This window comes from Brienomyrus brachyistius, chromosome 1 (genome assembly GCF_023856365.1).
Source record: "Brienomyrus brachyistius isolate T26 chromosome 1, BBRACH_0.4, whole genome shotgun sequence".
Taxonomy (NCBI): Eukaryota; Metazoa; Chordata; class Actinopteri; order Osteoglossiformes; family Mormyridae; genus Brienomyrus; species Brienomyrus brachyistius.
This window is the reverse complement of record NC_064533.1, coordinates 42978238-42993801: the sequence shown is the minus strand read 5'-3', so window position 1 is coordinate 42993801 and position 15564 is coordinate 42978238. Positions and strand designations below refer to the sequence as shown.

Genomic DNA, 15564 nt, shown 5'->3' with positions numbered 1-15564 from the left:
TATTCAGTCGAATCAGATCAAATATGATGCTAAGTTAGTACTAAGTTAAAATATGTTCCGGACTTGTAACATGCACCCATGACTTGGAACAGTCAGCAGGCTGTCTCTGGCCACGCCCCCTACACTCGGTCCGGCCCCCGGCTTTTCCTGAATTCTGATTTCTTTAGATAAACATTGACTTCATTGATATTGTTATTGATTTATCGACAGACCATCATACGTTTTAGACGTTATAATAACAACACTCTATTGATCCCCAAAGAGAGAAATCCTCTCCTTGCCTGCCCCCTCTTACTGTCCATGATACACAAGCACATATGTAGAAAAACGTCAGCTTGGAAGCCAAGGCTGGACTTAACCTACTCCTTAGGGTTCAACTGGAAACTGCCCCATGGCCGAGCGGTCTCAACCCTCCTGCGCAGCGAAAATGGCCTTTCGAAGTAAGGGGTATTCTGTTCTCCCAAGTAAGGCGTGGGTTCGAATCCAACTTCCGACAAAAGTTCTTCAATCGCTACAGCACAATTTGAGCCACTGATCGGCTTTAATTGCTTTGTTTTATTTTTGCGTTTCAGGCAAAACTACATAACACTTAAAGACACTACGGGCATGTAAATGGAGAACGAAATTATAGTTATACCGAATCTCCTACACACAATACCAAGGTTACCAACTTTGGTCAGCTGACCGGAGTGAGACGTTCAATTCCCGTAAGATTTCTTTGCGCCAGCCTGAGAGTCTGAAAACACGTCACACCAGATGCATGAGAGATGGAAACCTGGGATATTCAGTCGAATCAGATCAAATATGATGCTAAGTTAGTACTAAGTTAAAATATGTTCCGGACTTGTAACATGCACCCATGACTTGGAACAGTCAGCAGGCTGTCTCTGGCCACGCCCCCTACACTCGGTCCGGCCCCCGGCTTTTCCTGAATTCTGATTTCTTTAGATAAACATTGACTTCATTGATATTGTTATTGATTTATCGACAGACCATCATACGTTTTAGACGTTATAATAACAACACTCTATTGATCCCCAAAGAGAGAAATCCTCTCCTTGCCTGCCCCCTCTTACTGTCCATGATACACAAGCACATATGTAGAAAAACGTCAGCTTGGAAGCCAAGGCTGGACTTAACCTACTCCTTAGGGTTCAACTGGAAACTGCCCCATGGCCGAGCGGTCTCAACCCTCCTGCGCAGCGAAAATGGCCTTTCGAAGTAAGGGGTATTCTGTTCTCCCAAGTAAGGCGTGGGTTCGAATCCAACTTCCGACAAAAGTTCTTCAATCGCTACAGCACAATTTGAGCCGCTGATCGGCTTTAATTGCTTTGTTTTATTTTTGCGTTTCAGGCAAAACTACATAACACTTAAAGACACTACGGGCATGTAAATGGAGAACGAAATTATAGTTATACCGAATCTCCTACACACAATACCAAGGTTACCAACTTTGGTCAGCTGACCGGAGTGAGACGTTCAATTCCCGTAAGATTTCTTTGCGCCAGCCTGAGAGTCTGAAAACACGTCACACCAGATGCATGAGAGATGGAAACCTGGGATATTCAGTCGAATCAGATCAAATATGATGCTAAGTTAGTACTAAGTTAAAATATGTTCCGGACTTGTAACATGCACCCATGACTTGGAACAGTCAGCAGGCTGTCTCTGGCCACGCCCCCTACACTCGGTCCGGCCCCCGGCTTTTCCTGAATTCTGATTTCTTTAGATAAACATTGACTTCATTGATATTGTTATTGATTTATCGACAGACCATCATACGTTTTAGACGTTATAATAACAACACTCTATTGATCCCCAAAGAGAGAAATCCTCTCCTTGCCTGCCCCCTCTTACTGTCCATGATACACAAGCACATATGTAGAAAAACGTCAGCTTGGAAGCCAAGGCTGGACTTAACCTACTCCTTAGGGTTCAACTGGAAACTGCCCCATGGCCGAGCGGTCTCAACCCTCCTGCGCAGCGAAAATGGCCTTTCGAAGTAAGGGGTATTCTGTTCTCCCAAGTAAGGCGTGGGTTCGAATCCAACTTCCGACAAAAGTTCTTCAATCGCTACAGCACAATTTGAGCCGCTGATCGGCTTTAATTGCTTTGTTTTATTTTTGCGTTTCAGGCAAAACTACATAACACTTAAAGACACTACGGGCATGTAAATGGAGAACGAAATTATAGTTATACCGAATCTCCTACACACAATACCAAGGTTACCAACTTTGGTCAGCTGACCGGAGTGAGACGTTCAATTCCCGTAAGATTTCTTTGCGCCAGCCTGAGAGTCTGAAAACACGTCACACCAGATGCATGAGAGATGGAAACCTGGGATATTCAGTCGAATCAGATCAAATATGATGCTAAGTTAGTACTAAGTTAAAATATGTTCCGGACTTGTAACATGCACCCATGACTTGGAACAGTCAGCAGGCTGTCTCTGGCCACGCCCCCTACACTCGGTCCGGCCCCCGGCTTTTCCTGAATTCTGATTTCTTTAGATAAACATTGACTTCATTGATATTGTTATTGATTTATCGACAGACCATCATACGTTTTAGACGTTATAATAACAACACTCTATTGATCCCCAAAGAGAGAAATCCTCTCCTTGCCTGCCCCCTCTTACTGTCCATGATACACAAGCACATATGTAGAAAAACGTCAGCTTGGAAGCCAAGGCTGGACTTAACCTACTCCTTAGGGTTCAACTGGAAACTGCCCCATGGCCGAGCGGTCTCAACCCTCCTGCGCAGCGAAAATGGCCTTTCGAAGTAAGGGGTATTCTGTTCTCCCAAGTAAGGCGTGGGTTCGAATCCAACTTCCGACAAAAGTTCTTCAATCGCTACAGCACAATTTGAGCCACTGATCGGCTTTAATTGCTTTGTTTTATTTTTGCGTTTCAGGCAAAACTACATAACACTTAAAGACACTACGGGCATGTAAATGGAGAACGAAATTATAGTTATACCGAATCTCCTACACACAATACCAAGGTTACCAACTTTGGTCAGCTGACCGGAGTGAGACGTTCAATTCCCGTAAGATTTCTTTGCGCCAGCCTGAGAGTCTGAAAACACGTCACACCAGATGCATGAGAGATGGAAACCTGGGATATTCAGTCGAATCAGATCAAATATGATGCTAAGTTAGTACTAAGTTAAAATATGTTCCGGACTTGTAACATGCACCCATGACTTGGAACAGTCAGCAGGCTGTCTCTGGCCACGCCCCCTACACTCGGTCCGGCCCCCGGCTTTTCCTGAATTCTGATTTCTTTAGATAAACATTGACTTCATTGATATTGTTATTGATTTATCGACAGACCATCATACGTTTTAGACGTTATAATAACAACACTCTATTGATCCCCAAAGAGAGAAATCCTCTCCTTGCCTGCCCCCTCTTACTGTCCATGATACACAAGCACATATGTAGAAAAACGTCAGCTTGGAAGCCAAGGCTGGACTTAACCTACTCCTTAGGGTTCAACTGGAAACTGCCCCATGGCCGAGCGGTCTCAACCCTCCTGCGCAGCGAAAATGGCCTTTCGAAGTAAGGGGTATTCTGTTCTCCCAAGTAAGGCGTGGGTTCGAATCCAACTTCCGACAAAAGTTCTTCAATCGCTACAGCACAATTTGAGCCGCTGATCGGCTTTAATTGCTTTGTTTTATTTTTGCGTTTCAGGCAAAACTACATAACACTTAAAGACACTACGGGCATGTAAATGGAGAACGAAATTATAGTTATACCGAATCTCCTACACACAATACCAAGGTTACCAACTTTGGTCAGCTGACCGGAGTGAGACGTTCAATTCCCGTAAGATTTCTTTGCGCCAGCCTGAGAGTCTGAAAACACGTCACACCAGATGCATGAGAGATGGAAACCTGGGATATTCAGTCGAATCAGATCAAATATGATGCTAAGTTAGTACTAAGTTAAAATATGTTCCGGACTTGTAACATGCACCCATGACTTGGAACAGTCAGCAGGCTGTCTCTGGCCACGCCCCCTACACTCGGTCCGGCCCCCGGCTTTTCCTGAATTCTGATTTCTTTAGATAAACATTGACTTCATTGATATTGTTATTGATTTATCGACAGACCATCATACGTTTTAGACGTTATAATAACAACACTCTATTGATCCCCAAAGAGAGAAATCCTCTCCTTGCCTGCCCCCTCTTACTGTCCATGATACACAAGCACATATGTAGAAAAACGTCAGCTTGGAAGCCAAGGCTGGACTTAACCTACTCCTTAGGGTTCAACTGGAAACTGCCCCATGGCCGAGCGGTCTCAACCCTCCTGCGCAGCGAAAATGGCCTTTCGAAGTAAGGGGTATTCTGTTCTCCCAAGTAAGGCGTGGGTTCGAATCCAACTTCCGACAAAAGTTCTTCAATCGCTACAGCACAATTTGAGCCACTGATCGGCTTTAATTGCTTTGTTTTATTTTTGCGTTTCAGGCAAAACTACATAACACTTAAAGACACTACGGGCATGTAAATGGAGAACGAAATTATAGTTATACCGAATCTCCTACACTCAAAAAAGTGAATCAGGTGGGCTGTTCACTGTATATTAATTTTATGTTTTCAATTTAATTAAAATACATATCTTTGTCAAGTTAAAATATTTTTTCTCATAAAGTCTATGTAAATATGTCTTTCGTTATGTGTACAAAATAATCATGCATTGGTTAATCACAAATCATTTATTTTAAATGAATTATGATTGAAATACTTCTTACATCCAGAAGGTGGCAGTAAGAAGAAGATTAAAATGATTCAGACAGCACATGCGCAAACTCATTATCGTTCTTGTTTTTGGCGGTTAACTAGCCAACGGTTTGGGAGAGGTAGGTGGACGTTTTTCGTCTGTAGTATTATTGAGCATGATTTAATTGTGTGTGTGATACAACACTCGTTATATATTTCTGAAGTGCTTGTTTTTTAGAGAGCGGTGAGTCTGGCACGTTTGCTAGCTTATAGTCGCACGACAATGGTACGTTAACGTTAGGTCAGTCTGCTTTTATCCCGCCGAGATGTGGTTCGATAGATAATTTTACTGTCATGTTCCTGTCGGAATTTTCAGTTATCAAGCTTTATTTTACTGATGACATCCAGTATTCTTTCTAACGTCACTGCTTCATATTAAGTTTTCCATCAGCAAACTAGTGGGTTTTTTTTTTACTGTGAAACAGGTACAGGAAATGCTACGTGTTTTAAACAGCAAATTACGTTGGGTTACTCGGTTACTAGAGGACCAAGAGTTAGTACGTACGGTAAGTTAGCTACTGAAATAAAGCACTGGTAGCTTTTGGCAAGCGCTGGAGCAGGCGTCACCAACAACGGGTACGGGATCCTGCAGTGTTATGTTTTAACTAGACTGCATTTCCACAGAGAAAATGCAAAGTGTGCTTACTCAAATGCAGCAGTCGTCTGACCCTTCTTGTCTCTGTTTCTTTTCCTTTTTTTGTTTTTTTTCTTTAAATGTTTTGCTAAATGTGGCTTTATGTTTATTCTTAAAGTGTGACATAGACAGTTCCAAGGAGGAGCTATGTATTGTGGTCCTACAATGTTGTGCTGTCGTTGAATATTAGAAGAAGGTATTGCCAGAGTTACTATTGGTGTGAATTTCATTTTGAGTTACAGCTGCAGAAATCAGTTCACAACTAGCTACTTAATTGCTGTGAATACAGTTGCCAGTATTTTTAAGAAACATTTATCAGGTGACAGCTTCACTCTCTTGCTGTCGTTCCGAATAGGTTTTTTTTATTTTTTAGATTTCTAATTGTCTTAAAAGCAAGTAATGAACTACATTAATTTATGGCTCCATGTTGAATTTCAGACTCTGGGCGTGATAGCTATTTCTTCACTCATTGATGTGGTGTTGGCAGCACTGCTGAGCTTGCCCGTGGTATGTTAACAGTCAGTTAACAGTTTCTTAATTTAATGCTTTTTTACAAGTTCAGTTTCCTTTATCAATATCTCCTTTTTTGTTTGTTTGTTTACCCCCCTTCCCCTCTCAGATTTGAATGTGGCTGTGTAAAGGTTGCAGTTCAAAGACCTCAACTAGAGGCCAGTTACTTAAACATTACAGGTTAAAACATCCACATTATGGGCGCAGGCACCCATATCCTTGCCATATATTAGTTGTCCATGTCCATGCAAGTCATGGAATGCGCTCAGGTCACATTTGTGTAGAGTCCATACTAGAGAAACATCACGGCAAACATTGACATCAGCTACATTCAGCTGTCATGTTTGTGGGTTCTCTGAAGCTGCCTCTGAAAAGGAGTATTTCATTCATATAAATATTTATGGGACATTTAAATCACATAAAAATAGAAAGCACCTTGGTTATTCTTACAGTGACTTTAAACCTGGAATCGTTGCAGAAAGAGACAGTTTTGAAAGCTCAAGTGTTTCATGTGAACGTGGAGACAATGAAGAATCAGAAGCCCAGCTTGAAGTGCAGTCTAGTTTTCAGAGAGACGTCTCAGAAAATGTTGAAAAGATGATAGAAGAGAAACTTGCAGCACTGTTACTTAAGCTGGAAAACATACTCCATGTTCCCAGTAATGCAGTCGATGAGCTTTTACAGGACTTGCACTTCCTAATGAGTTCTGCATCCCAGACTACTTTAAATACCATTGTTTCAGATTTTTATATTAAGCATAATCTAACTCTTGATGTAAAAGAAACTGAGGAATTGGCCTCTGCCTTCTGTCTTTCTAATCCATTAACTAAAGCAATTGGAGATCAGGGACCACTTGGCACTGCTTTTAAGCGGAAACAGTACTTCAAAGACAAGTTCCAAGTAGTTGAACCAGTTGAATATGTTTTAGATAAGTAGCGCAACCATACCTACCAATATGTACCATTATTGCAGTCATTGCATCAGCTCCTTGGCAAAGATGGTATAATTGATGATGTAGTAGAAAACTACAGTGCTCACCAAAATGAAACTGCACAAGAAGAATACAAGTCATTCCAGGATGGAGAGTTTTTTAAACAAAATGAGTTTCTATCTTCAGGGGAATTGAGAATAAATGTCACCCTTTATATTGATGAGTTTGAGGTGTGCAACCCTCTGGGTACTTCCAGAAAGAAGCATAAAATTTGCGCTATGTACTGGATTTTGAGCAACTTACCCCCAGGCCAGCACTCCTCTTTGTCATCCATCTATTTAGCAGTACTGTGTAAAAGTAACTACATCAAGGAATACGGATATGGAAAAGTGCTTGAACCTCTTTTGCGTGATCTGGTTGTCTTGGAAGAGCATAGGATATTTGTCCCAAAGATTGGAACAAATATTAAAGGCACAGTACAATGTGTAGCTGCAGACAATCTGGGTGCCCATGGGATTGCGGGCTTTGTGGAAAGTTTTTCAGGAGAGTATGTTTGTCGATTTTGCACAGGGCGTCTCAGTGATTTTCAGACCAAGCAGGTTCTCTCAGGTGAGTGTAGTCTTCGATCCAAGCACGAACACAAAGAACATGTCAAACATGCAGCGGAAAGTGGAAAGCCTTGTTTTGGAGTGAAAAGGCCATGTGTGCTGACAGAAAATCTTTCTCATTTTGATGTGACAACTGGATATCCACTTGATGTACTCCATGATCTGTTGGAGGGTATTGTTCCAGTGGAACTTGCACAGTGTCTGGGCATGTTGATATCCAAAAAATACCTCTCTTTGGACACTTTAAGGTCATTCTCAATTTCCCCTACAAAGGAGAAGATAAAACAAACCGTCCCCATGTTGTGAAACAAAAATCTTTAAGTAAAAACACAGGTGGCAACGCCGCTGAAAATTGGACCCTCATTAGATTACTGCCTTTCATGATTGGAGATGTTATACCTGACAGTGAACCAGTGTGGGAGATAATTTTGGATTTAAAAGAGATAGTGGAACTTGCCGTTTCCCAGATCCATACAGAAGAATCCATTGGATATCTTCAGTTCAAAATATCTGATCACAGACAGAAGTATCAAGAAGCATTTCCCAACCAAAAACTTCTCCCAAAGCATCACTTTTTAGAGCACTACCCACACATGACCCGATGTTTCGGTCCTCTAGTTGGAGTCTGGACCATGCGGTTTGAGGGCAAACACAGTTTTTTTAAGAAAGTTGCCCAACACACCAAGTGTTTCAAGAATGTTGCTCTAACACTGTCAAGGAAACATCAGATGATGATTGCGTATTACTTACACTCATCACATCCACAGAAACCAGGAGTTGAAGTATCAAGCGTATCGAGAGTCTCTGTTGAGGTGCTGAATGATTATGTATCATTGCCTCTCCAGCAAATGTACCCAAACATGGCAGAAGTAAACATGGCTAACAGTGCATATTGCAAGGGGATCAACTATAGAAAGGGAATGATAGTCATCTGTGGATTTAATGATGGGCTACCTGAATTCGGAGAGATAATAAGGATATGTGTACTTCAGGATACTCTGAATTTCATAGTCAGGATGTTCTCAGCGTGGTTTAGGGAGCACTATCGAGCCTTTGAACTGCAACCATGTCCAACTGGCACAATGTCCCTGATAACACATGACAAACTGGCAGAGAAGTACCCATTACATGACTACTTCGTTGGGCCCCTTCGACTGGTTATGTTTGAAAGATATCCTTATATTACAAGCACGTGTTGAATATGTGAGTAAACGGCTTTAATTGATAGCTTACTAAATGTGCACTTTATTCTCATTAGCATGAGCACCTACTGTAATACTAAGGTAATGCCTGTCACCTCTTTCCACTTGGCTGTTTACTAACCTGTTTCTGTGCATGCACTAACTCTATGTCACTGGTAGGGCTGAGCAATATTTTAATATTCTATCGATATTCTGATAGACTAGATATCGTCTGGGATTTTGGATATTATAATATCAGAATATAGCATAAGTGTTGTCTCTTCCTAGCTTTAAAGGTTACATTACACTAAAGTGATGACATTTCCTGAACAAATAATTATTTGCCTTTACCCACAGTTGTTATAAATGTATTGCAGATGATTATCAAAAATCTCATTGTGTAAATATTTTGTGGAAGCATCTTAGTCATCACCACTATATCACGATATCAATATTGAGGTATTTGGTCAAAAATGTCATATTGCCTATTCCAACCTAAAGCAACTAATTTGAACACCATTAACAATAGTATGACAATTCATTTTTCATGCTACTATCGTTATGTCACTGGCTTATTGTATGTGGATTGCTCAGTGTTTGCTTCACCATCCTTTTTGTTTTACATATGATCAATGTCATTTGGTTACTTTCTAATTGAAATGCTTTTTTAAATGCTTTATACATATACTGAACAAAAATATAAACGCAACACTCTTGTTTCTGCTCCCATTTTTCATGAGATGGACTTAAAGACCTACAATTCATTCCAGATACACAATATTACCATTTCTCTCAAACATTTCTCACAAATCAGTCTAAATGTGTGATAGTGAGCACTTCTGCTTTGCTGAGATAATCCATCCCACCTCACAGGTGTGCCACATCAAGATGCTGATCTGACATCATGGGTAGTGCACAGGTGTACCTTATACTGCCCACAATAAAAGGCCACCCTGGAATGTGCAGTTTTTTGCTTTATTGGGGGTCTGGGGACTCAGAACCGGTCAGTATCTGGTGTGACCACCATTTGCCTCATGCAATGCAACACATCTTCTTCGCATAGAGTTTATCAGATTGTCAATTGTGGCCTGTGGAATGTTGGTCCACTCCTCTTCAATGGCTGTGCGAAGTTGTTGGATATTAGTGGGAACTGGTACACGCTGTCGTATACGCCGGTCAAGCACATCCCAAACATGCTCAACGGGTGACATGTCCGGTGAGTATGCTGGCCATGCAAGAACTGGGACATTTTCAGCTTCCAAGAACTGTGTACAGATCCTTGCAACATGGGGCCGTGCATTATCTGTCTGAGTGGCTGGTCTCAGACGATCTTGGAGGTGAACCTGCTGGATGTGGAGGTCCTGGGCTGGTGTGGTTACACGTGGTCTGCGGTTGTGAGGCCGGTTGGATGTACTGCCATATTCTCTGAAACGCCTTTGGAGACGGCTTATGGTTGAGAAATGAACATTCAATGCACGAGCAACAGATCTGGTTGACATTCCTGCTGTCAGCATGCCAATTGCACGCTCCCTCAATGCTTGTGGCATCTGTGGCATTTTGCTGTGAGACAAAACTGCACATTCCAGGGTGGCCTTTTATTGTGGGCAGTATAAGGTACACCTGTGCACTACCCATGATGTCAGATCAGCATCTTGATGTGGCACACCTGTGAGGTGGGATGGATTATCTCAGCAAAGCAGAAGTGCTCACTATGACACATTTAGACTGATTTGTGAGAAATGTTTGAGAGAAATGGTAATATTGTGTATCTGGAATGAATTGTAGATCTTTAAGTCCATCTCATGAAAAATGGGAGCAAAAACAAAAGTGTTGCGTTTATATTTTTGTTCAGTGTATTTAATGACTTTATACTTTTATTTTCATCTTTTCTAGACTCACACATTTGGATGATGGCTGCACCAGTAAAACTGCGGATTATTCTTGGTTCCAACAATGCTGAAAAACTGACCATAGAATCAGGCATGCCAAAGTCTGTTGAGGATCTTTCAAACGAAATCAAACGTCAGTTTGATATAGAGGGGGACATTAGACTCCAGTACATGGACAGTGACTTTGATAATGAGTTTGTTAACCTTAACCAAATTTGCGACATTCAAGACAAGAGCACAGTGAAAATCATCCGGTTGTCAGATGCTCTACACCTCAGCCAAAGCAGCATGAACCAGAGTGGGGATGAAACATCTTTGCCATCATCTTCTGACACAATAATACTCTCCTCTGATTCAGAAACTCCTTGATCTCAGTGGCCCACAGAATTCCAAGTCCCAACCATTTCCTATGATGTGGAGATGCAACTTCGAAGTGCAAACCAGGACTTCATATCAAATGGAGTTCTTCTGTCCCCCGGTCATAAACTTAAATCACACATCTTGGAAAATCTGGCTCGGGAAATCAAGTTCAAGGCATATCCCTCAAACTTAGAAATTGAATCTGTTGCTGAAGCTTTAATCAAAGCACATCCATGTTTGAGAGAACAGGGATCCTTCAGTGGTTTCTACGGCTGGAAAATAAGTCTTAAGTACAAGATGGCCAACTACAGGACAAAGCTTAGAAACTTGGGGTGTCCAGAACTGAGCATCAATTCCCTCAAGTACAAACCTGCAGATAGATGTCAGCCTGCCTACGATGTCAAAAAACCAAGGAAAGCAGAAGTAAATTTTTGTCCTCCCTATCCTGCTGGAGAGACCCAGGACAGTCTTGAAGGTGAAAGATTGGCATTGTTATCTGAGGTCAAGAAGAGACATAATGATAAAGTTGTCAGAGAAAAGATGGCCAAGACCTTCGCATACAGAAGGCAGGAGGTCGTTAGAAACAAGCCCATGATCGTGGAGTTCAAGATCAGATGGCCAGGACTGTTCACTGTGGCAGAGGTATGAAATGCTGCTTCAACAATTTATTTTTTTGGCAATTCTGCTATATTGGATAGTGACAGTGTAGAGAGAGGACGGGCAGGGGAGAGAGAAGGGATGACATGCATCAAAAGGCCTGAGGTCGGATTTGAAACCCCAGTTATAGTCAATATTTGTTGTCATTTGATACAATGTAACATCCATCCATTTTCCAAACCGCTTGTCCTACTGGGTTGCGGGGGGTCCAGAGCCTGAACCTGGGTCCCAGAGGCCTGAGGCAACAGTGCTAACCACTGCACCACCATGCCGCCCAACAATGTAACATATGAATGGTAATCATTTTGTGTAAAACGTAACCATGGCACAGGAAGTACTATTGTTTAGAGCACGGCCTGTTTTTTTGTACATTCTTGTGTGAGTATTTCTGTTTTAAATGTTAACATTATTTGTACCTATTAAAAAAATGTATTTGTGGAAATTATGTTTTCAGATGGAAGCAGAATTTGTGAGGATCACTACTCGTCCTCTTGTCTCAAAGTTTCATGCACAGCTTGACCAACACACTGCCCAGCTCTTCAAAGTGTTGAAGAAGAAAGGAGGCTCTGCAGGGAATAAAATCAGCAGGATTTTGCTCCCAATCAGACAGGTATGTTTTGCTATCCATAGAGAACATTATTTTAATTATTATAAGTTGATGCCGACTAGTCAGTTTTGACAGGTATAGTGAAAAGATAAGTCAGAAACCCTAACCCTAATATTTCTCTCTTTAGAATGAAACCATTGAAAAGAGGAGAGAGTGCATCCTGAAGGCACTTTGTATCTATCTGAACGAAGACCCGAACATCCTCTTCAAAGAATACCTGGTTGGTAATTTTAATAGTTTAGTTTCTACCTGTAATAAATCAAATTTTGAATAACTAATCTTGTTACTTTGTTAAAATTTGCATGGAATGAGTTTGTTTAAACTTTTTTGGAAATCTAAATATACTCACTGAGTATTTTATTTGGCACCCCTCTGCAATCCAATACAGCAGCTCTACCATACATTCTGCTTTTACTAAGCTTATACATGTTAATTCTTTGCCGAGAGTTGAATCTGGTCAAGTGCACTTGGTTATATGTCTTGAAGACGTTTCGCCTCTTTTCCAAGGGGCTTCATCAGTTCATGCTCTTCTGACTAGATTAAGCTAGTGTGACTACCTGGTGGGGAACCCGGTTTTTAAGCTCTTTGGGGGTGTCCCCAAGGCCACTCACGTTGATGGCTCATTGGTGCCCTGGGTGGGGCTTGGTTAGTGCTCCATTCTTTTGTAATGACAGTCAACTCCAAGAGATATGTTAGATAAAATATCTCTAAAGTTTGATGGAATCACTCGGCACTGCCTTATCTTCTTTTTACACAAATAGCACTTTTAAAGCATCATGTATGAAGGTATTATTGGTGAAAAAGGTGTGAGCGCATGTAACAGTAGAATTTGTAGTTGTGTACAGTGACTTGTATCTGTAAGTATGAGTTGTGAACTTGTACAATGATTTGTATTTGTGTCAGTATGAGTTGTGAACTTGTACAATGAATTTTTTTACAGAATTTTTTTCATAAAAAATCTACAAGCACACAACTCATACTGACACACATATACAAATCACTGCACACAACTACAAATTCTACTGTTACAGGCAACTCTTTTCACCAATAATACCTTCAAAATCATGCTATTTTCATTAAAGGAAACCAGAAAGGCAAAAGTTAATCTTTGGAATTCTACAAAATCTGTGATTTCATAGATTGGTTTTGTCTTTTCTTTCTCCTCTATGTAAAGGATACTGATGATACTGCTGTACAGAGGGAGCTTGAGCAACTTACCCTTGGCATCTACAGCGTCAAAGTCGAGGGAGGTGATGCAACCACTCCACCAGCTGATGTTGGAATAGTGATCGAGGGTGTTGAAGTTCTGCATGACCTGGGAGATGTCACCTCTGCATGTGCACTCTTAATGGGTGTGATATATGCACTGAACCTCAGTTATCCTATGGAACTTAAAGCCTTCTTTGAAGTACTTCAGAAGTATTTCCTTTAACTGGATGCTACCAGACTCTCAAGCAAGGTACAGATGCTCAAGAACAAACTGTATGAATGAACGAAACAGAATGCTGCAATGCGAGCTGACTTGTTTGTAAAAATGTTTCTAATTTCTAAGGTTTTTTCCTTCCATATAGTACCAAATTAAAAGTTGACAGCAGCACGTGTGTTGTTATGGGCAGATTGTAATGCTGTTACTAAAAGTCTGTTGTATTATTGGGCTGTATAAAGGCAGTTTACAACTGTTAGTGTTGTACCATGCTGCACCATAATGTCTATTAGGGTTAGTTATGGGCTTTTATTTTGGACCCAGTGGCAACAAGATGTTAAATGAATATTGTTGAATAAAGGAAATAAAAATATGTCTGGTGTACCAAATTCATTTGTGTGGAACCTGTTGACAAAATAGAATTAGGTCACACTAACTATTATAAAATAAGTTGGATGAAAACATATTTCAATAAATTGAACATAATTTTTTTTATTTTACTTCTACTAAGATATATATGTTTAGAGGACGAATGTAAAATATGTAGCCTGTAACTACATTATTTATGTCCATATAACATAACTGAATTAGATTAGGTAGGCTTAAATATCTCTTGTTGATCAGAAGTTATTTTATCTAGTTGGGTCAATTCACAATATGTTAATATAATACAAGTTCATAAAGTTAGATGAACTTAACATTTTTCCTTTCAACTAACATAGTACAATTTCGTGGAACCTGTTGATAAAATAATTTTAATTAAAGTCAAAGTTTCATTTTTTTGAGTGTACACACAATACCAAGGTTACCAACTTTGGTCAGCTGACCGGAGTGAGACGTTCAATTCCCGTAAGATTTCTTTGCGCCAGCCTGAGAGTCTGAAAACACGTCACACCAGATGCATGAGAGATGGAAACCTGGGATATTCAGTCGAATCAGATCAAATATGATGCTAAGTTAGTACTAAGTTAAAATATGTTCCGGACTTGTAACATGCACCCATGACTTGGAACAGTCAGCAGGCTGTCTCTGGCCACGCCCCCTACACTCGGTCCGGCCCCCGGCTTTTCCTGAATTCTGATTTCTTTAGATAAACATTGACTTCATTGATATTGTTATTGATTTATCGACAGACCATCATACGTTTTAGACGTTATAATAACAACACTCTATTGATCCCCAAAGAGAGAAATCCTCTCCTTGCCTGCCCCCTCTTACTGTCCATGATACACAAGCACATATGTAGAAAAACGTCAGCTTGGAAGCCAAGGCTGGACTTAACCTACTCCTTAGGGTTCAACTGGAAACTGCCCCATGGCCGAGCGGTCTCAACCCTCCTGCGCAGCGAAAATGGCCTTTCGAAGTAAGGGGTATTCTGTTCTCCCAAGTAAGGCGTGGGTTCGAATCCAACTTCCGACAAAAGTTCTTCAATCGCTACAGCACAATTTGAGCCACTGATCGGCTTTAATTGCTTTGTTTTATTTTTGCGTTTCAGGCAAAACTACATAACACTTAAAGACACTACGGGCATGTAAATGGAGAACGAAATTATAGTTATACCGAATCTCCTACACACAATACCAAGGTTACCAACTTTGGTCAGCTGACCGGAGTGAGACGTTCAATTCCCGTAAGATTTCTTTGCGCCAGCCTGAGAGTCTGAAAACACGTCACACCAGATGCATGAGAGATGGAAACCTGGGATATTCAGTCGAATCAGATCAAATATGATGCTAAGTTAGTACTAAGTTAAAATATGTTCCGGACTTGTAACATGCACCCATGACTTGGAACAGTCAGCAGGCTGTCTCTGGCCACGCCCCCTACACTCGGTCCGGCCCCCGGCTTTTCCTGAATTCTGATTTCTTTAGATAAACATTGACTTCATTGATATTGTTATTGATTTATCGACAGACCATCATACGTTTTAGACGTTATAATAACAACACTCTATTGATCCCCAAAGAGAGAAATC

The 15564-nt window shown here is 40.9% G+C and overlaps 1 protein-coding gene across 1 annotated transcript; it reads left to right on the top strand.

Annotated features, from left to right (window-relative positions):
• Nucleotides 1-11294: 11294 nt before the first annotated feature.
• On the top strand, nucleotides 11295-13598 carry LOC125721828 (uncharacterized). Its single transcript, XM_048998285.1, has 4 exons — nucleotides 11295-11544; nucleotides 12014-12169; nucleotides 12294-12386; nucleotides 13341-13598. Exons 1-4 carry the CDS (start codon nucleotides 11443-11445, stop codon nucleotides 13596-13598), a joined length of 609 nt encoding a protein of 202 aa, XP_048854242.1. The 5' UTR covers nucleotides 11295-11442.
• The last annotated feature ends 1966 nt before the right edge of the window (nucleotides 13599-15564 follow it).

Bases quoted from the DNA above. Each gene is read 5' to 3' on its own strand.
- LOC125721828 (XM_048998285.1), top strand. From the start codon at position 11,443: ATGGCCAAGACCTTCGCATACAGAAGGCAGGAGGTCGTTAGAAACAAG. The intron at 12,170-12,293 runs GTATGTTTTGCT...TTCTCTCTTTAG, and splicing joins TTTTGCTCCCAATCAGACAG to AATGAAACCATTGAAAAGAG. The intron at 12,387-13,340 runs GTTGGTAATTTT...CTCTATGTAAAG, and splicing joins TCCTCTTCAAAGAATACCTG to GATACTGATGATACTGCTGT.